This window comes from Charadrius vociferus, unplaced genomic scaffold (genome assembly GCF_000708025.1).
Source record: "Charadrius vociferus isolate BGI_N301 unplaced genomic scaffold, ASM70802v2 scaffold406, whole genome shotgun sequence".
NCBI classification, from domain to species: Eukaryota; Metazoa; Chordata; class Aves; order Charadriiformes; family Charadriidae; genus Charadrius; species Charadrius vociferus.
This window is the reverse complement of record NW_009648948.1, coordinates 1425711-1446936: the sequence shown is the minus strand read 5'-3', so window position 1 is coordinate 1446936 and position 21226 is coordinate 1425711. Positions and strand designations below refer to the sequence as shown.

The 21226-nt window shown below is 43.0% G+C and overlaps 1 protein-coding gene across 1 annotated transcript in view; it reads right to left on the bottom strand.

Annotated features, from left to right (window-relative positions):
* Window positions 1-8315: 8315 nt before the first annotated feature.
* PPP2R3A (protein phosphatase 2, regulatory subunit B'', alpha) overlaps window positions 8316-21226 on the bottom strand; it is a 43343-nt gene continuing 30432 nt past the window's right edge. The window contains exons 7-13 of the mRNA XM_009887364.1: window positions 19625-19781; window positions 17482-17530; window positions 16801-16890; window positions 15638-15813; window positions 14955-15073; window positions 13181-13287; window positions 8316-8788 (exon numbers count right to left, since the gene is read on the bottom strand). Of these exons, the coding sequence (XP_009885666.1) occupies window positions 8692-8788; window positions 13181-13287; window positions 14955-15073; window positions 15638-15813; window positions 16801-16890; window positions 17482-17530; window positions 19625-19781 (795 nt within the window). The 3' untranslated portion in view covers window positions 8316-8691. The remainder of the gene's footprint in view (window positions 8789-13180; window positions 13288-14954; window positions 15074-15637; window positions 15814-16800; window positions 16891-17481; window positions 17531-19624; window positions 19782-21226) is intronic.

Here is a 21226-nt window from a genome sequence, read left to right as displayed (position 1 = left end):
GCTGATTTTACTGCTGTTGCTTCTAGAAAAGAGCAGGAATTTTGTGGGTTACAGAGAGACTCCTTGGCTGATTTTCCCCCTGCCTCTGCTGCTGATCAGTGCCTGGGATACACAGAGACTTCCACAGCACTTATCACCATTGGGGGTGTGTGTTTGTTTGTTTGTTTTATTAAGTTTGTGCCACAGTAGACCTGGGACCCGTTCCCTTGAGGGTAGTTCTTCCCTGACAGGCATCTTTCAGCTGGGGCAGAGGATCGATTGCTATCTAAGGTCAAATATTTTGGATGTTTCTTAGACAGAATAAGCTATATAACTCACTCCACCCAGAATCTATCTCGTTTTTCGCTAATATGTTGAAAGTGGCTTTTGAAGGTCAGTGCTTTTCAACCTGGGCTGAAGGGCTCCAAAATGGAAAACTAACACAAAGTTGACAAAGAACTTATCTCAGAAAGTGTTACAATGAAAGCACCTTTGTAGGAATTCAGCTGTACGCAAAAATGGTTTATTTCAGTGTAATCCCTAAATAAGAGTATAAGTGGAAGAACTCAGTCTTGCATTTAGGGCTTCATTGGCAGCCTAAAAAAGTCAGATTACTGTGTGAAAGCAGAAATTTCTCCTCTTTGAATGACAGAGCACAAATTAAACATGGGCTGACTAGAACACAAAACATTACCTTCTAATTTAAAGGGCAATTCCTGTTTCAATGGCATGTTAAATAGTACGTGAATTTTTTGAGTTGCTTTACTGCTTCCATCTTTCCTTTTATTCATCCAACGAACGCCGCAGTGCTTTCGGACCTAACGTTAGGTGTATTTTGATTTGGCACAAAGCATGTACAATGATGGTTCCTCACCTAAGAAATAAGCGAAAACCTTTGGACACAAATGACACCTCCTTTTGTTTTGTAGTGTACCATGGTGTCATTTTCTGTGAATGTGGTCAGATCTTTTTGTTGGTTTTGGTTTGTTTCTCCCCCCGTCTTTTTTGTGGGGTGGGTAGGGTGGGGGGTTAAAGCCATAGGAAGAAAAATGTGATGTACGTGTCCAGTCTGTACTTTTTTGTTTTTGTTTTGCAAGAAGAGTTGAAAAATATTTTTGATAATGAGTAAATGGTGGAAAATGCTTCTTAGTATTCTTGTCTTTATTTGCCAACCCAAGTACCTAAGATCTGTGTTTTTTAGCCCTCATGAGATTTAACGATGTCCTATTAAAATGTATTTAGTTAAACTTGTATGTGATTTTTGTGTTGACCCAAAAGGATTCTACCATTTTCTAATTTGGTGGTTTGATCGTGACCTACTAATGTAAATCTGTTTATTAGTCCACTACGTGTAAGAAAAGTAGCCAAACCGGAGTCTGATTTAAGGGGAGTGAACCGCACAGCATGGGTTGTTTCGGAATGCTTTTGCAGAGCTGTTAAGTTTTGCTGAGATTGTTTGATGGTACATTTATTAGGACTTTCATTGAATTAAATACATAGTACCTTTGCTCCAGAAATGTGGGAGTACTTGGAATCTTTACTATCTCACTGCTGCATTAAATATGGTACCAAAAGTTGGAGAACTTAGGTCAAGCGTGTTTTGGAACCGTCGACAGGAGAGCCCTGACCATTAATGTAAAATTGCAAATGGTAGATTCAGGTTGTTTCTAAAAACATTTCCTTTTATGCTGCCACGTTCTTGAAATGTATATTAAAATTCAAATTGATTTAATAAATATTAGTTTTCTAATTCTATTTTGCAACTGCTAAGGGCATCACTGTGGCATATGTTGAACTTACTGTCTAAATATTACTTAGTCTGCTGATGACTAATTCTGTAATTGTTTAAATTAGGGTTGGCTTGGTTTGGTTTTCTTAACCTCCTGGCTAGTTGTTCTTGAATAAGCTGAACAATGGAAAGGATTGTAATGTTGCTGATGATAATTGCAGTGGTTCTAGTTTGAAAAGCATTAGTTTCCGTGTTATAGCCATATGAGTGGTGATACTGTTCTGGGATCTTCCAGTGCTGGTTGGGGGCAGAGTTGAGTGAAAACTCTGTCCGGCGCAGCGCGCAGCAAGGATTTGCTCCCTGCTGGCCTTACGTGGGGAAGCGCTGGGGAATTGCTGATGGAGAGCAGTCGCACGGATCATTTTAGCTCCAGCTTAGCCCGGGCTGGGCTGGTGGGAGCTCCCTGGCTGCCGTCGGCCAGGCATTCCTCCTGCAGTGCTGTGGATGTGGGGGACAGTTCTCAGCGTTAGCATAGAGGAAGCTGCGTGAGGCTTTTTTTTTTTTTCATATAGGAAATGTGTGATATTTCAGCTTTCTTCCCAGTCCTCTTCAAGACAGTGATTAACTTCCACAAACTTTATTAAAATCCTGTAATTTGTAGAGCTGCATCATAAAGAGAAAGCAGCAGTTCATCAGATGTTTTGCTGTGGGACTCTCCCTGCCCGAAAACATGCTGCAAAGGTGGAAAGAACAGTGCTCCTTCTGGAAGGGGTGGGCTTTTGATCAGGTGTAGTGGTACAAAATTAGTCTAGTTCTTTTGACCATCCAGATCTGAACATGTGGAAGATCTTCTCTCAAGAAAGAGAAGACATCTAAACTTCCCTTTTGAGAGCAAAGGCTCTGTCCACGTATTGTACATTGGTGAAATCACTGATTGGGATTAAATCCTGGAGGGAGGAGGGACAGGAAAACAAAACTGGAAAGTAACGTTTGGATTGCATTCACCTTGCTGCTCTTCTAGCAGTTCGTCCATGATGGTGATGTTCTCGCTTTCTGCCTTGTCTCGCCCTACTGCGTAGTGTCTCTGAACACTGGGCTTGCAACAGACTCTTCTGTTTCCGTGGAACTCCCTGCAGATGTTCTACGTGCGTACGAGCTTTGAAACACTATTGCAAACCGAGGAGGCAGGTAACAGACGTCTTCTCCTGCAGCTGCTTCCATTTGTGTCACCATTACACCTTGGAGGCTGCCCCCTTGCAAGCACCATAAAATTTTGTACTGTCAGAAAAAAACCCCACAGTAGAGTTACAATGTTCCAGCAGTCTGAAATAAAACCCGAAAAGCCTGCTTTCCAAGGCAGGTGCTTCTGGCACAGCAAGGAGCTGCTGCTTCAATCAAACTCCGACAGACTTTCAAGAAAATGATCATACAGATGTGGCGCATGAATTGTGCCAAGATTCTAGCGTGATCCAGAATAAAAGATTGCATGCAAGAAGTGCACAGCCCCAGACATTCTTTTATATATATAATTTTTATACAAAGTATAAAAAAACTTTTGATGGCTAACTAACTTTCTGAGAAGTGGAATGATAAAAAAGAGCAGCTTTATATGTCAGAATCCTTCCAAGTATGTGGCACAGCTGATGAAATCCACTCTGAAAGGTATATAATGCTATTGAAAGTAGCAGTGATAATGTCACAAGCACATCTTTGTCTGGTCTTAACTATTTAATTTTTCTGGTATTTTAAAGAAACCCAGATGTCCCCACCAAAAAGTGACTGTGCTATATACAGATTTATATCTGTATAAATATAAATATTTATTTATTCCACACAGGGGAAATCTGACCTGTCAGTCTCACAGGTAAAGTAACACAATAATGCAGTGATTCTCCTTCAGCATTTGCATATAATGAAATCAGAAAAGATACTGCTTTTTTTTTTTTTTTTTTTCTTCATTCCACTTGTGGAATATCCAGATTTCTTTTTTTCTATTTTTTTTTTCAGGACATACTAAAATGAGGGAGTTCGAGGCATTTTGCTAAGTCAGCACAGGGATAGTGCTCTGTGTTGAGGGTGAAGATGTCAGAAAGGTAAGTAGTAGGATTGCTTCTCTTCCTTGGTATTTTTGAAAAGAAAGCCTGGAATTTTGGCTTTGGCAGGCTTGCTGACAGGTAACTGGATGGTGTGAGCTCAGCAGCAGCAGGGAAGGTGATTTTGGGAGAGCAGCTGGAGATGAAGTGAACAATAATGCTCTACCCCACCACTACAAGACAGGCTTTAATTTTGAAATTCCAAAGTCCTTTATTTGCCAAAAAAAGAAGAAAATACAAAGTAAAAATACGAAGATAAAACCATGCCAGCACAAAATGTCTCCATACTACTTTTACAAAGTACGAGAACCTTTATTATTAAATGCTCAAGTTTCTAAAACCATCACCCAGTGATACAGATAAAAGAGTAGAACAAAAGGGTAAGCACTGTTTACGTGTTTTTCCTAGAGTAGCTCATGCTTTTCATTGAGGTTCATTTTTGATTGCATAGACCTAAGATGCTGTGATTTAGAAATGCCGTACTCCAGAAGTACATACCATGAACGTGACACTTCAGTGACCTCTCTTTTTTGGCCTTTCAGGCCTATTTTGTTTCAGAAACTAAGCACAGTACCTTGGTTAGAGTATCTCAAGTCAGCTTGCTGAAATCCTTAGTTCAGGAGAGCAGGAAGGTTTTCTGCAACATTGTCTGTAAACCTGAGACTGACTGGAATTTCTATTTTTGCTGTCCATGCCTGTTCTGCAACACTGCCGCTTGGTGGCAGACCGGCAGAAGGGGAGCTCTGTCACTGCCTGGGTTTTGCTGACGAAAACGGTAATGCAGCAATTAACTGCTGAGATTTTTAGAAGAAGAAAAAAATCAAGCTAGTGCCATTCCAGCAGTAATTGCATGTAGTTGCACCGAGCCAATCTTGGTACTGCAGAGAGAGACTATTTGTGAATATAAAAATAAAAAGCAAGGGTTTTGTAAGAACACAGGACTTAGTTTTGCTAGACAAAAGCAGACTAGAGAGAACAAATAAACACACATGTATTTTTTTTTTCTATCATGCAAAACTGAACTTTACTCACTTTTCTGACTATTCATAAGGAAAAGGAATCCATTTCATAAAAGACTTCAGTCTGAGCTGGATTTACAATGAAAAATGTGTGATCTGCCTTTAAAGGTATGCAACATCTAAAGTGGCATTGACAGTTGGAGACAGGAGGCAAATTCAGAGCAAAGTGGACTCCTACAAATTTTTGGTGCGGTGATCCTTGGGTTGCTCCATGCTAGAGAGCTCTCTGACCTCTGAAGCTGGTGTGTGTTGCAGCTGAGCAGGTTCCGGTATCTGTATTCACAAACATCCTTGTCTTATGTTTTGACTATCCCAGAAAGAAAAACTAAGAAGTAGGACAGGAGTTCCCAAATTTACCTGGCTTATATACTGCAGATTTAGCGGCCTTCCATCCAGAGAAGCTGTGAACAGGGCTAAGTCACATAGCGGGGTGCAGAGTACCTCCTTTACTAGTTCAGCTGTGGCTGTCCAGTTGGTTATTTTCAAATGTATTAGTAAGAGAGAATGGATTTCTACTCCTGGAGTAAATAATATAAGTTACTGCAAGTTTTGCACGGATATCACGCTAGCAGTGGCTTCTGTAGCTTGTCCTTATACTCACATATAAGGCACAATATTCACTGTGAGTAGTTTGGGCTTTTTTTCTGTGATTCGCTTGTTGTGTTGACCTACTAGAAAGCATGAATTGAGTTTGGAATCACTCCACTTTGTCACAGCAGCAGTGAACCTCTGTTTGTAAAAGAGAGGGCCTCGGGTTTGGGGGCCAAAGGGCTCAGCGGAGCAGCTATGAGCTTCTGTCTCAATTTACTGAAGCCAGACCTTGAAAAGGTAGCCGGTGGTTTTTACCAGGCTCAGGATACGGACTTCTGCACAAAAACCACCAGTTCAGGCAGACTGGTGTGAGACAAAAGTCTGAATTGATTTATGGGATGGGTTGAGTTAAAGCGCCTCTGCAAAAGGCACATGAGGAAAAAAAGGAAAGATCCTGAAGTGGCAGGTGAACAGAAAGAGCGGGAACAGCAGAAGTGGGCTCAAGGTTTGACCTAGTAAGAACAGAAATGCCAAACCAAAAGTGACGCACCAAGGGTTGCTGGAGTACCAGCTCTTTACAGTCCACATCTGGTGCTTGAGAACAGGGTGTCGCTTGCTCAACTGGCGAGTTCTCAAGTCCTTCATCTAACTTTCTCCTTTTGTGAAAAAAATTGTGCATTCCCAGGAATATACATCCTTTCTGGAAAGGGATGTTGCTTTGAACTCCCATAGGGAGGAGGAGGAAATGCAATATGCAGAGAGGTTGTAGAATCACCATCTACGGAGATTTTTCAAAACTCAGCTGGATGAAGCCCTGAGAAACTTGCTCTAACTTTGAAGCTGGCCTGTCTTTGAGTGAGGAGGTGGAACAGAGATCTACAGACGTCCCTTCCAACCTGCATTATTCCTGTTATTCCGTGCGGTGCTAGGAAAGCTTCTTTTCTGTGAGGTGCCAGGGCTATCCCAGGTTAAAACCATAAAGAGGCAATCACTAAGTTATTCTGGAATGAGACTTTACATAATTGGCAAACTGGACATTCCAGTACTGCTGCTTATGGAGTTAAAAGCTAGCAGTGCTGAAGTAACACGAAGATTCAATTTCAGCCTAGAATGGAGTCAGGTTCTTCTTGTTCCTTTGAGGAGTCTTTGTCTTTGGAGAGATGTAAAATTTTAATCAAACTAAAAGACCACTCTGGACCTAGATGGTGAAGAAAAGAGGTGAACTGCTTTGCCTGGGTTCTTTCAGGTAAAAAGTGGACGGAGCTGGTGACAATTAGTGGTTGTGCAACTTCCATCCTTTGTTCATTTCTGCAATCATTTCCTAGTTTCTTCTGCATTTGGGCCTTTGTGGAATCATCCCCAGTAAAGCTCTTCCCTTCAGGGTTACAGTCATGACAGAGATGCGATTCAAACACCCTGGTGTTGAACAGAGCTGCTCCTGTGTGCCTGTTGCATTCAAAGAGGCTTATCCTGGGTCACTTTGCGTGCTCCCTGCTTACATCATCTTTTATATGGAATGGAAGTTACCTTGCAGTGCCTTTGCTAAGAACCTGGGCATCCAGAGGTTTCCCAAATACCAAATCCAGGATCCTGGGCTGTGTATGCGCATCTGGATAAAATAGCAGCTTTGCTCAAGAAAAAGAGACTAGATCTCCAAGCCCAGCATAACTGAAAACCTCCTCTGTTTCAGATTTTGATCCTGAGGACAGAGTTACTAACCTCAACAAGGCAGCAGTATATCCCACCTGGGCATCGGGAGGCAGGCGTTACACTTCAAAGGCTCCTGGAAAAGTTGAAGCTGCATTGTAGTGATCAGCCAATTACTTACTTGGTTATTAACACGCAGAGGTATCATCTAGGGATTAGTGTTCCATTGTGCTACATCTCTATGTACAAAATACACCGGGCTAAGAGAGAGAGAGCGAGCGTGTGTGTGCATGCATGCATGTGTGTTGTTACCTGGATGTTACCTGCCTTTAGTGCAGACCAGCACATGGCAGGGCGGTGCAAACTAGAAGATCTTTAAGGTCCCTTCCAACCCAAACCATTCTATGATTCTGTAATATTTGTGCACAAATACGATAATTGAAATAAAATACGACAGCTGAAACTTGTCCCAAGCTGGAGAAGGTAAGTACCAGATCTATTTGTGCATCTATGATGGCTAACATTGAGGACTGGTAAGAATACGTTATCAATACCTCTGTGCTGAATCACAGCTCTAGCAGCAGAGTTTGTGCTATTACAGGAGACACCAATTGTGATGCTATGGGGAAAGTCAGTTTAATTTTGCACTTAAAGCAAGAATTCATTAGTTACAGTGTTTCTTCTCTGAGACTGGGGCCTACTCCATGGGTGGAAAATAATTTTTTGGCAACACTGCTAATTCCTTTACCAGTTAAAGGATCCGTCTGGTAACAGAAATTTAGCACACTAGTTTAGGGTTGGGTTTTCTTCTTCATTATCTCAGCTTAGTCTCTTGGAGAAGGCTACAGGTTAGCAATACAAGAGGGGGGAAGAATGCAGGGAACGGACGGAACTGGTGCACGCAAGACAGCAGTTTCAACACACCAGCTTGAACAGCACGTGTGTCTTTTTTTTTTTTTGTGGCAAATATGCTAGAAAATAGTTTTACAGAGACAGAACACTAGCCTGAGGAAGATCGAATGCATAAGTGAATAGGTAGAAATGTTAACTATATCTCAAATTCTTAGAGAAAGATTGCATCGTGTAGTGCTTTAACTGTCCACAGATTCATACAAGTAAAATATGTCCAGTATTGACTGTAAGAGCTTGTGGTTTAAAGCGCAAAAGGGGACTTCACTCGCCCCATGCACAGGCATGTTACCTTGGTTTCCAGGACACGAAGGCAAAACAGAACTTCATTGTGGCTTGCATGTTAAAAGATTTCTAGATATACATTTAAATTAAGTTAATTTGGCAGTTCTTTTGTCACTCCTGGTATAGAGTCAAGGGGACAGAATGGCACAGGACTGAACTGACTGAGGAACGACCACTGTAGATGTTGCATGCAGTTGCTACAGTTAATCATTAGATGCTGGCATTTATTGCACATCTGGGGACATAACAGAATTTATATATAAACGAAACAAGGTGCAATCACCATTTTTAACGAGCGTGCACGATAACACATTGTAAAAAGCCTTTTTATAGAAATTACCTTATTGCAATTACACAGGAAGAGAAAAAGGGTTCTCAAGTTACAGTGTACAAAATAAAGCACATTGCTCCAATGACGGATTTCAGAAAAAATCCCTAAGTGTCTTAGGACTGAATGCTATCCAGTTTGAAAGATATTGAATAAATGTCTTCCATTTCTCTATGCTGAGAGATCTGAGATAACTAGTTTATCTGACTTGTCTCCAGTTTCAGAGGGAGATAAGACTTCATCTGTGTCATAGTCTTCTTCAAAAGATCTGCAAAGATAAAAGGTACGTCTTTAAAAGCCGTATTTTGGTGAGAGCTTTTTCAGGTAAGTTATTTCAGTGGCTACTAAAGCAGCTGGCTAAAACATAGTAGCATGCAAGATGTTAACCTTGGGGAGGATATTTATAAGGCATTGAAAACAGTGCTGTAGTAATCAGTATTCTGACAGCTGACATGACTTAGTGTTCCCATCCATCCTCATTTGCAAGTTCCACAACTTTTCACTGGTGTTCAGCATTATAAAATTTGAATCCAGTTTCAGTCACAATTGTTAGTAGCTCACAGTAGCTTTAATAGTTCAGTGCAGAAATAAAGTCGTCCAGCCCTACAGGAGATTTGGCTTGTTCAGACTCGCTCAGAAACACCTGGCTTCCAAAGCATCTTCTGGATTGGGATATGTTTTGACACTCACAGAAGAACAATTGTGGCCATGCTGTCATGTTCCTCTCTCACTTGGTTTGAAGTTTAATATCCAGGTCTTAGCATTTATGGCCTGGGGTGCTTTGGCTGCGAATTCTCAGCTCCAGCCAGTTGCACTGTTCAGACTGGTTGGGTTCTGTGCTCTGCAGCAGAGGATATCGCTTTGGGGCTCCTATCCCATTCCTATTCCTCAGAAATGATGTTTTTAAGATGTTTTCCCTTCAGTCTCAGCACACTACAGGTTAGTTTCTCAGGGCTCCCAAGAAATTACAATTCTTCCTTTTGCTCTGAAAGCAATGCTGCTTGTGAAGGAAATGTTGCAGCAGGTGTTCCAATGGCTCAGCACAGGAATAGCTCTACTTCGCTCAGTGATAATCTATGCTGCAAAAAGGTTAATGCCTTTGATCCCCAGCATGGATGGCAACAAGGAAGAATTGTCTACCACTTCTTGTGCTGTTTCCCCCTTTACTAACCCATATGCAGGCACAGCAAATCCTTAGGAGCCTGTCAGTATGTATGTCCTGCTGTGGGGAGGATTCTACGCTATAGTCTGGTGATCCTTATGTGAAGAAGAGACAAATCGCATCCTGAACATTTTCCTTTTCTCTACCATAAAGGAAAACACCTGCTGAGTAATTCTGCCACCTTCTGGATCCTTGCGTAAATGGGAGAAGGGAAACAATAGTCTGGATCCTACACCAACAACTGTTCTGATACATAATATGCACACTTTATGCTTAGGTGGTACCTGTCGGGAGTCTGCATGGCTCTGCCTCCCCTGCATTCCCTACCTGGGAAAGGACCGTGTGTGTTTGTACATGCCTCAGTTTCTCTACTGTCTCCTTGGTTTAAGATGATGCAGCTGAGCAAAACTTTTTATTTCTATTTGCTCTTCTTAGGAATGTTCCTTTGGCGTCCCCCTTTTCCTTCAATTTTACCAGTTTCTGTTAGCTTTCTGCCATTTTTTTCCCTATACACGGAATGTCACCTCTTTCCTGTATTGTTTATCTTGCACATTCACCAGCACTTGGAGCTCCGTTATAATTTTTTTTTCCCCGTGCCTTTTGCTTCTGGACTACACCTTCTCATGTCTTCTTCAAAAGGGGCTTCCCATTGTCTTTTCCCATCTGAGTTACTTTTCCACTTCACTCTTTTGCTCCTTAAGGTTCAACAGTGAACCTTTTCCAATTTTTCCAATTTTGGAAAAATGCTTTCCACCTTTATGGCTAGGAAGCATCCAAGCGACAGCTTTTCCTCAAGATTAGCACTAATCACCTTCTTTCCTTCCAGGCTGGTTTCAAAACTTCACAGTCTCATAAATACGCATATGGGCTCATGTAGATTAAACACCCATTCCCTCAAGACTCAACCATGGCAACTCTAGCTCGTTCAGAGAAGGCACATTACTCCAGAAAAGTCTTTGTCCTTCCTTCTGGCAAACACACATTTTGTCACTGGTTGGTTCAGCAATGTACTTCTTCCCCTTTTTCTTTCCTTATGCTGCTGCATTCACAAAAGTGAGCAACTGAGCCATTAGCGACTTGAGGGAGACAAGAAATATGGTTCAAGGTGCCTACACCAACATCATCTGATCCTGTGTCTTTGTCCCACCTTTCTGCCTCTGAGCAGGATTGCTCTGCACTGTGCTCCCTCGCTCCTTGTCGCTCAGGTGAAGGGATTCTTTCCTATCAGCAGCTGATAAAAGATAGCCTCTTCTTCCTTATTTCCCTTCCTCTGGAGAAAGATCTCTTTCCATGAAGGCAGTTGTGGCTTCCATGTGCATCAACTGGCTGAAACTGGTTTCTGGAACAGTGAACTAAGTGGTGCCCACTTCTGCCAGGCAGGCCACAGCCTGGACTGGAAGAAAGGATTTCTGCAAAACCAATGTTATATCTGCATTAAGAGCTTGTGTTGGTCAGATTCAACTATTGGTTCTGCCTTCCAACAATCATGTGAGTATACATTCACCAGGAAACAGACTCTTCATTGAATCTCATACACAGATGTATAAAGCAGAGCATGGCTGAGAAGCATTCAGATCAGCTTAAGCTTCCAGTGAAACACGATGCTTCATTGCTGTCTTGAGCAAGACAACGCCTTTCTCTTATCTTATTTTGGGTGATTGCAGTTCTCAATAGAGTCACAGCATCCTTGACATCGCTCGAAATATCCACTATGTCTTGATGACATTGCTCTTCCAGGAGCAGTGCTCTCTCATGGGCAAGCCTGCAGGCTGACGCTGACTGGTTTTAGAAACCTTCCATCCAGCGAAACTACGGCCAGGGCTAAGTCACAAATGTGGGGCATGCTTACTAATTCCTCTGCAATTGCTCAATGATGGTTATTTTTCAGATTTATCAATAAGACAAATACCAGATTTCAGATTCTGCCAGCTAACTTAGCCAAAAATCTTCTGGTCTCTCACACAGCTCATGAACTGTCTTGGTTTTGTCCCCGCTCCCTGTTTCTGTCATCCTCAAAGGACAGCAGAAATAATGTATGTGCAAAAACTCAATGCCTGTTTCTGGCAAATTTGTCTGGGCATCCAGCTCTTTGTTTTTCTTTTTCCCTTCCTTTTTTCCTGCCTGGTCTGTTGCTATGCTCCACAAATGAGATCTAATCCTGCTGCCATGACTACAGAGCTTTTCAGGGGCTCTTAAAAGCAAGCAGCAAGGTTGCTGACATGCTCTTTACAGGAAGACACAGAGCTGTTTCAGACAGACTTCAAAAATCTGACATCACCTGCCACATCTCCTCTGGTTTTGGTGAGTTTGGGGATTCATGGTCCTGCAAAGCTTTTATGGCAGACTCCTATTTCTTCTCTGTGCTGAGGACACAGGTGTTGCAAAGCAGCTGCAGGGAATACAGCAATTTTATCTTCCATCCTGTGTTACCTCATCTTCCATTGTGAAGGCCACAAAAAGGCAAGGCAGCTCAAAGGAGATGAGGGAACAGCCCATAGCTGTTTGGATGCACATCACAGGGAGAGAGGGAAACGTAGCTCTCAATAGCTTTGCAAATCTCTATGGCTAATTAGTAGGTGCTACTGTTAGCCCAAGCAGTTTCCAGTGTGGGAAGTTTTGAAAATTATGCAATCTTCTCAGCACTCTTACTTTAATAGCTCTACAAGTACTGTCCAAGAATGGATAAAATCCTTAATCATGCAAGATTAATGTGGGGTAAGCATTCTTTGGATGTTTGTTATATTAACCTGGAGACTTCCAGAGAAATATTCTCAAGAAGATACTAACACAGACACAAATCTAAAAGATAATTATACTGAGTCTCCACTAGGAGACTCTGCAGGAAGCCCTTGCACATAAAGAGGTTCCAGAGCAACTGCTCTGTCTAAATTAATTGATTCGAAGGATAACTGGAGCGTGTGCCCATAATTTTATAGAAGGGTGCAAAAATGAGTGTAGGTATTGCAGAAACCAACAGTGTTTTAAAGAAAAATCTCAACAAACTTGGTAAATGAATGGAAACATTGAAACGCAGCTTATCAAGAGCACAGACTAATAGGCATAAAGCTTGGCAGAAAGTAAAATTATTCGACTAAAGAAAGTCTCTGCTAGGTATAATAAACGTAACACAGAGCTACAGCTGCTAATCTATGATGGCGTGACATGGTCAATACATGACCAAGACTAGCAAAAGTCATTTGATCTCTTTTTTTGTATGGTTGCCAAAAGAAAAAGGCTTTGTCCTTTTTCCCAGCTATCTTCATTACTGCAGTGTGTGTAGCTGATTCAAAAGGCAGCCCACAAAGAAGCCCATTGTGAAAAATACACCAGTACCACCATTTGGAGCAACTGTTTCAGGCTTCACATGCTCCACTGTTGAGTCCAAATGATAAGTCCACTAATCTACTACCTCTGTTAAAAGCGGCATCCACATACTCCTCCTAAACCTCAGCGGGAGCCAAGCAGTGTGTTCCTGAGCAGTGCAATGCCCATGCTTACCCTTCTTGTAACTGCTCGTTCCCAGACTCCTCAGCCACAAGAATCTCGTACTCTTCAGCAGCATATCTGTCCCAGTCAGAGGGTTCAGGGCCATCATTTTCAATGTCCTAAAGAGATCAGACAGTCAAGCGCACTGTGTCCATACCTCTCTACAGCTGTTCACAGTAAGTCTAAACATGTGAAACAGCAATTCTAAGAATAGTAAGAAACTGTAGAGAAACAGCTAGTCAAAAATTGCCTTAACTGAAAGATTCACAATTATCTTAAACTATCTTAACATCTGCACCTGAATGACTATGAAAAAATACATCCCTTAGTTTATAAAGCTCAGTGTGTGACCTGAGCTGCCAACAAACTGAGCCTGCTTCATTTCAGAGATGCTGAACATCAATAACCGCACATTTTCTTTGCTCTAGCTCAGCAAGCCCTGCATCTGTGCACTTTGTAATTGGTTAAAGAACTTAGTGATTTAAAATCTTTGATTAAATGTTAATTGTAACTGATCTTTTGAAGAACTCTTCACAGTTTGCTAAGTTTGGGCAAGTTTGACAGAATGTTACAGAATAACATCCTTATAAACATTTGGCTCTCTGCCATTTACTGTAAGATGGGGAAAATAAGTTATCCCCCATGGCCCCATTTCACTGCTCTTATGATGATCCAGTTTAAACAAACAAACAAACAACAGGGTGGTTCTGGCTTAGGATATATTTAAGCCTTGAATCATAGAACCACAAAGTTCCTCTTACAGGTTATGTGGGAACACAGCTGGGAGGGAACCAGAGTTGGTTTTGGCATCCCCTCCACTTTACTCCACTTTGACCAGGTAAGAGGCTTCTGGGAGATAGTCTTTAAGCTGTTGTCACATCTGGTTTCACTGGATATGCAAGGGGAGCCAGAGGTGAGGGACTCTACACCAACAGCTGACAAAACTCAAGTCTCTGAACATCCCACAGTTAGTAGTGAGCAACAACTGCAAAATGTAAAAGCCACAATCTCCTCCTGTATTTCCTCTGCTTGAGAGGATGATGTATGATAGTGCAGCCAGGCTAATAACCAGGCACAATCTGCAACATCCAAACCTTCCATCTAGTCTGCTGCACATGTGGCCTGATCACGGAGCTGGCATCTCATCTGCCTTGGCCCTGTATTGCAAAGAAGATCTGTCTCTTTGGTTCTGTTTAGGCTATGGGAAAATTGCTAGTGCTGTTTTAAGGATCAGACTCTAACCCAGATGTTTAATAAATCTTCACATGTAGCCTACTTACTTATGATTGCATCTGTGTAGGGGACGGGAAGAGACAAATGGGATCGCAAGTTCTGAATCTCACAGTTACTAAACTGAGTGAACCAGGTTCCCTTCTAGTGCAGCCGAGCCCCACTCTTTCAGCCTGCTGAATCAGTGTAACGCAGCAGGGTCCAGTCATTCTCTCTAGAATCATACGCTGCACTGCCAGCACTGGTGTGGTAGGACCGGTGATGGCAAATGAATCATAGAATAGCAGTATAACTTGTGTTGGAAGAGATCCAGGAGGTCTCTCAAATCAGGGTTTGCTATGAGGTCGCATCAAGGGGCTCAAGGTTTTGCCCAGTCACATCTGAAACCCTCCAAGAACAGAAGCTGCACAACCTCTCTGGGCAACCTGTCCCAGTGTTTGACTGGCCTACTTGTGAAAAAAGTTTTCTTATATTCAGTTGGATTTTCCCTACATCCAGCAGCACTCCGAAGATGGGCTTGAGAAGGCCTGTATTTAGAAATAAAGGTGATATATACCTTTTGCACTGCAAAGGGATCCCTCTGTTCATTGTCCAGGTATTTCTCTAAATTGAAGAAGGTGTTGTAGAATACATGAGCCATTCTGCACCTCTTCAGGTCTCGCAGGGTTACTCTTCCTACAGAACAAAACCCAACATGATTGTGCTACTGAGTTCTTACTTAGTGACAGACTGGACCTGTTCCTTGTCAGTCTTACCAAAGTTTTAATTGTAACACTAGTATGCTACAATATTACAAAATTTCTTCCCAAGCCAGTCAAGGATTTTAACGTTATTCAATAAATGGGTACATTTATTAGGCTTCAATCTCACACACACATATGAAGGTCTTTCACATTCATGTGAAATATGAAAGAATGTGATGGGGCATGGTCCAGTTTCATAATCTAGACTGTCAGCACGTCTCACAGCTGGAATATAAAAGACTTGTTGCTCCAGTTCCAGCAAGTTAATTCACAAGGTCTCTTCTTTTAGTATTCAAAACCTCCTGATGCATAACATTATGGCACAATAGCCACTGTTCAGACTTTGACCTTGTGCAGTAATTTCAGCCTTGTGATTCTAACACAAGGCTCTACCTTGTTTCACAGTGACATTACTTAGACGGGTTTCACAGTGACATTACTTTCTCAATCCACCATAGATCAAAAAGGATGGAAACTCCCATTAAACAGGACTTACCTTCCCTCTCTGGCTTAACGAGATCAAGCATCTGACACAGCAAGTCATGAAATGGCAGTGGTTCTATGCCCATCACTTCCATCCGCTCACATTGCTCCTCATAAAAGTACTCCAGTTCATACATGGAGAGCACTCCATCCCCATCCAGGTCCATGCACCGAAACCAGTACTCAATGCTAGGAAAAAGAGACAAGACTCATGAAAGCACAGCACTGCACTAGGAAATCCATACTGGAGAGATTGCAGCAACGCACATTCCCCTTCCCGCATCCTCTAATGCTCTTCTGCCCAAAGGCTGGCATAAAATCAGAGATGAAAATACTGTTTGGGAAGGATCAGGGCACAGGCCAACACTCAAGAGCACCTCCTGTTAGTCTCCTCGGTGGCTTGTGAGCGCAGCCATGCTCATGACCTGTTTCACCTGGTAGCTGTAGCAAGCATCCACTGTGCTGCAGCTCAACTGGCTAACGTAGGTTAGGGTGTCCCTGTCTGATTCAGCAGCAAGAGTTGGCCAAATGCAACCCAGGACACTGGCTATCCCTGAGTGACCCTGGTGTGTGACGAGGCAGGCATGGTATGCACTTATTTCCTCTGCTCCTTTATACAGAAAGCAATGCTTTCAGGCAGTTGCACTCTACATCCTCCCTTCCCCTCTGGATGGTCCAACCCTGCATTTAAGAATTCTTCTTCTCATTTTAACTCATAAGATTTGTTGTCCTAATAATTGCATGCAGATCTAGTTCAGCTCTGCATACTAGTCTCCCACTGGCTGTACAAACCAGGCACACAGGCAGGTTTTACGAAGTGACACAGTGAAGTTTCCATATAAACCCTTCTTATGCGCTTACTACTTGCATGAAGGGAACATGCCTATCTGCTGCAAACATCTCATGGGTTTATCCCCAGAGCCTCATGGCATGGGGTAACCAAAGGGATTGATGACTACCAAGACATTTAACATTACATGAAAATTCTGCTGCTACAAAATTTCTCCTCAAAAAAGAGAAATGATTTGACCAAACGTTGACAGTAAGTTGCTTTCTTTCTAACAATCACTGGAATCCAAGCTGCTGTCTCTTGTAGAAAGCGGTAGGCCACAGAAGGTTCTATAATCTTATCTGCTCATCTTAATACTTTTATTAAGACACAGAAATTGGTCAGACCTTGTAGCACTTCTTTTGTCTTCCTCCGAAATCAGGAGCCACACAAAATCAGCGTAACTCATGCGGCCTTCCTTTTGAACTTCATTGCCTCTGGAAGACATGAGGGGAAAAAAAACCCAAAATAAATCACTGCGCTCCTAAATACTCAGAATGTTATCAAATGTATTTTTCAAAAGCCCCAAATCATTGGTGAAAGGAAAATGGGGCATCATCGCCCATTTAGCCTGTACTCCCTGCACTCTGCAGCACCAGCCCTTGTGCGCTTCCCCTCAGGCACAGCGTTTGCTGCCTTGCTGTCACTGCAGGGCTGAGGCTCATCTACCACATCCCCTCCCACAGCAAGTGCTGGGCTCTTTTACTTTTTTGGGTGCTTTAAAGCAGTGCTCTCCAGCTATGCCTGTGCCACTGTGGGGCACAAACACATAAAGCTTGCGTGTTCCCTCCCGCTATGTTCTCCCTCCCAGCTTGTTCTACAATGAGGTCTGTAGGTGGTCATCCTATGGGATTTTTAAATTTGTTTGCTTAAGATACACAAAAGTCCCACTCCATTTTCAGGCAGCTCCAACTGAAGCACCATGTTGGAAACCATTCTGATCAGTGGGGATTTCTGAGAGTATCTTGCATTTCAGTCTGACAGAAATTCCCTTCACTTCTACCCCCAACCACTATGCTCTTCCTCACCTCACCACAGCGCCGCTGAATATTCGCTCAATAATCCTGTTTGATAAAGCTGGAAACAAAGAAAACATGGAGAAAATGAAGCTACTGGTCACAGGAATAACTACAAGCAGTTGTTCATGCTTAATCTACACAAAGCCCATTGCTAAAAGAATGCTCTATTTACGTTGCCTGTCTAACCACTTTACTGGTCTCTGTTTAGCAGCACTTTGTAAAAAACAAAGATGATTCTCCCAGTATGTCTGCCTTTGTATCCTTCCAAACACCGTATTTGCCCACAAATACGGCAACTGTGTGTTATCTGGATTCTTGGACACGGGCAGTGTTACTCCTGCTTTGCTGCAGCAGGATTTGTCACATAAGTAAATCCTCCTGATTGAAGGAGACTACTTCAGTGTGTATTGCAAAGGAAGTTCAGTTATCAAGCAAAAATCACACATCAAATCTCTACAAAACACTTCTTAGCAGAGCACAAGCTGTGGTAATCCTGCTGCAGGGAAGGACAGTGAAAAACAAGCATCATTTTAGATGAGTGGGGGGGCTTTGCCAGCCAGGAAACATGTGGGATAGATTGTTATGGCAGAGACACACCAGCCAAGCAGCAAGTACCAGTCTCGAGCAGGATTTGCACACTGACCTCAGCCTCCCAGACTGCTGACGTGCTTCCTTTAGAGCCCCAACTTAACTCCTCCTACATATTCTCCATCACTTCTGTACTCCCGGCCCACTTCTGACACACCAGCCAGGCAGACCCAACCTGCATCACCCCTCAAATCCCCCTGGCATAGCACTGCCAGGCTGCTGTACCACTGCACCGGCAGCTTCTCCCCTTCCCCCTGCCCTCAGCACCCCTTCTATCTTTTGCTCCCCAGCACCCAATGCTCTCAAGTCTCCTGCGCAACAAATACTCCATCCCCACACTCCAGCCTCCCAGCAGGGACCGAGTGTCCCGTATCACCTATCCCAAGTCACGCACCTCTCCATCCTCATCCCATCCAGCCCTATTATCAACACTCCTGACCCCCGTGACTGCCACACGCACCCAGAACTCCCATGGCCTTCCCATAAACACCTGCACTCAGAACACGTGGGCCACCACACCATTGAGACACACACACACACACACACATCCCTCCCCTGCAGCATCGTCATCCCTTTCCTTTTTTCTTACTTCAGCCCACTAGGATCTTGGCTCCTACAAAATGTTGTCTCCATCCCCAGAGCTCGAGCAATGCCTGACAACTTGTCACATTACCAGATCCCTGTTGCCCTATGTGCTACAACACCTTACCCCATACTTCACCTTTCTTGCCACCTCCAGTCACACGCTGTGTCCAAACATCCCATTTCCCCAAATCGGATTCTCTGTCCCAGACCTACTTTCCCAAAAAGGGCAGCAACCACATGGAAGAATCCAAGAAGGCTTTGTCTTCAGCATTAAACATGCTCAACAATATCTCAAGCTCTTGTCCAAGACATTACATCATGAGTCCTAACAGGTAAGCACATGGGCATATCATGCTCTCAGAACATGGATAACCCTAAAAACAGCCAACCTGAGTGCCTCCATCCAGCACAACGCATACAGAACTTTGGACTTTTTAGTCCTTTGTGGATTTGTATTCCATTAACTTATCCATGGCCCTTGAACCTTTGAAAACTGATAGCATCTGCTCAATTTGTAGAAAGGAGTTCCACACTGAACTCAGGTGATATTCTCCAAAGTGCATCTACAAACTGAAATTCACCAAGCTTCGCCGGACTCTGGAATTTCTCTTACATATAATGACACTGCACTTCAGCAATCTTTTGAAGTTCACATGGGCTTGTCCTTCTTGTCCCTACTCCCAAGTTCATGCAAAACCCTTAGTAAATAATAAGCAAGTTTCAAGACACCGTTTTAGCTTGTCCTTCTGGCAGTTATCCACATATGAACAGAAGCTCCCTCTCTACTCATGCTGTACTGCATTTCTCTAAGCCTTTACAACTAGCTCTGTAAATCAGCATTTGTCTAACAGATGGATGGCTCCATTTAAAATTTTTTGAGGCATCAAATTAACCAAATTAAAGGTAGGCTTTACTCTTTAGTGGGAACTTTCTATTTTCAGCAATCCCCTTCGTCCCACCACAGCTTCAGGCAGCATACCTTGATCACTGTACCTAGCCAGATCCTTCTGGCTGATGTAAAGATCATGGTCAGTGTCCAGCTCCCAGAATTTACAGTATATAACATAGAAGTGCTCGTAGGAGAAATAATCTGTGATCTGATTTATGTCATCCTCTTCTTCCAAGAGAGCAAGAGTCTGAAAGAGTACAAAAGTCCTCCAACCTCTGTGGAAGTTGGGTGAACAGAGCTCTGAGAGCTAATCCAAAATGCAGCCTTTCTCCCCTGTAGGAAATTTTGTTGCTGCATTCTTTAACAAGCACTTAAAGAGCATCTGGCTTGGCTATCCTGGTTAGCATATGTATATGCACAATATTTCTGCCACTCCTGTGAACAATTTCTGATAATTTTCAGCTATAGCAGAGAGTGAGGCAGAGAAACAAGAACACAAGTGCTGTCTCAGCTGGGATCCATTATTTATGAAACATTTCTGACCTGCACCAGACTCTTAGAGCCATTTACAACAGCAAGTCCACAGTTCTCCACAGGAACCGAGATATATCTTTACACATCACACATCCTTGCCTGGTTCCCAAAGGGAAAAATCATGTCTTGCTCCAGACTCATGCCTGGACTGGGGAAGGAGGGATGAATCCCAAGCAGATCAAACCAATCACACTGATTTTCCTGAGCTGTCACTGACAGGAATTAGTCTGGTTTAACTGGGAGGCTGAGACAGATTTCCAACCATGACATCTGTTAATGTGTCTTGGTAGAAAACATTTAGCAACAGTGTCCTTGTTTCATTCCTACTTCACACCTACCTCTGTTCTTCCCTCCGATAGGAGGGTATACTGCTTGTTTACCAGTGCCACCTCCCTGCTTGCCCTTCTCCTAGTGCTGAGGGTATGGAACACCAGACAGCCTTTTCAGATGAAGAAATTATGGCTGCAGGAATGTGAAAAAGCTAACAGATGCAAGTGAGCTATAGGTCTGTCCTCCCCTGCCCTCACAGCCTCTCAGAAGGGAGGAGGTGAAACACAGCCTTAGAGCAACCCCAGGGAGTTGTGTCTCTAAGCAAGCAGGCTTAGTGGTCCTTCTGTCCATAACAGATGCTGTGCTACATGTAGGCACTGAAAGTTCAACCTCTACTTTCAGTCATCTCCACATCCAAGGAACCCAACTGAGTCTCAACAAAACTCTCACATCCTGCTATCCAGCAGGTTCAGGAACAACAGGATGGCACTGCCAGACCTGCACTATTCTGACTCTCTGACACTCAAAAGTCTAAAAACCTCTGACCAATCCCTTACTAGCCTCTTCAGATTCTTCATGCTTCTCTCCATTTCTTTGCAGATGACAATCACTTGGGGAGATTTTTCAATAACTTATTTTTTAATTTTACAGCTCATGCCAAAATATGCCATTTACACATGCAGCAAAGAGCTGCCCAAGTGAAATTACGGTCCCAGAGCTGAACTTCCCTGCTGCAGGAAATGAAAGGCAGACTAGATATGCAGGAGAAAAAGGGGAAGTGCGTATAAAGGGACAAAACGAGTGGATAAAGATGCAGGATAAGTTGGGAGAATTTGTTTATAACAGAGGTTTGGGTGGAACTGCGATCAGAGGGCTTGGACTGGCATG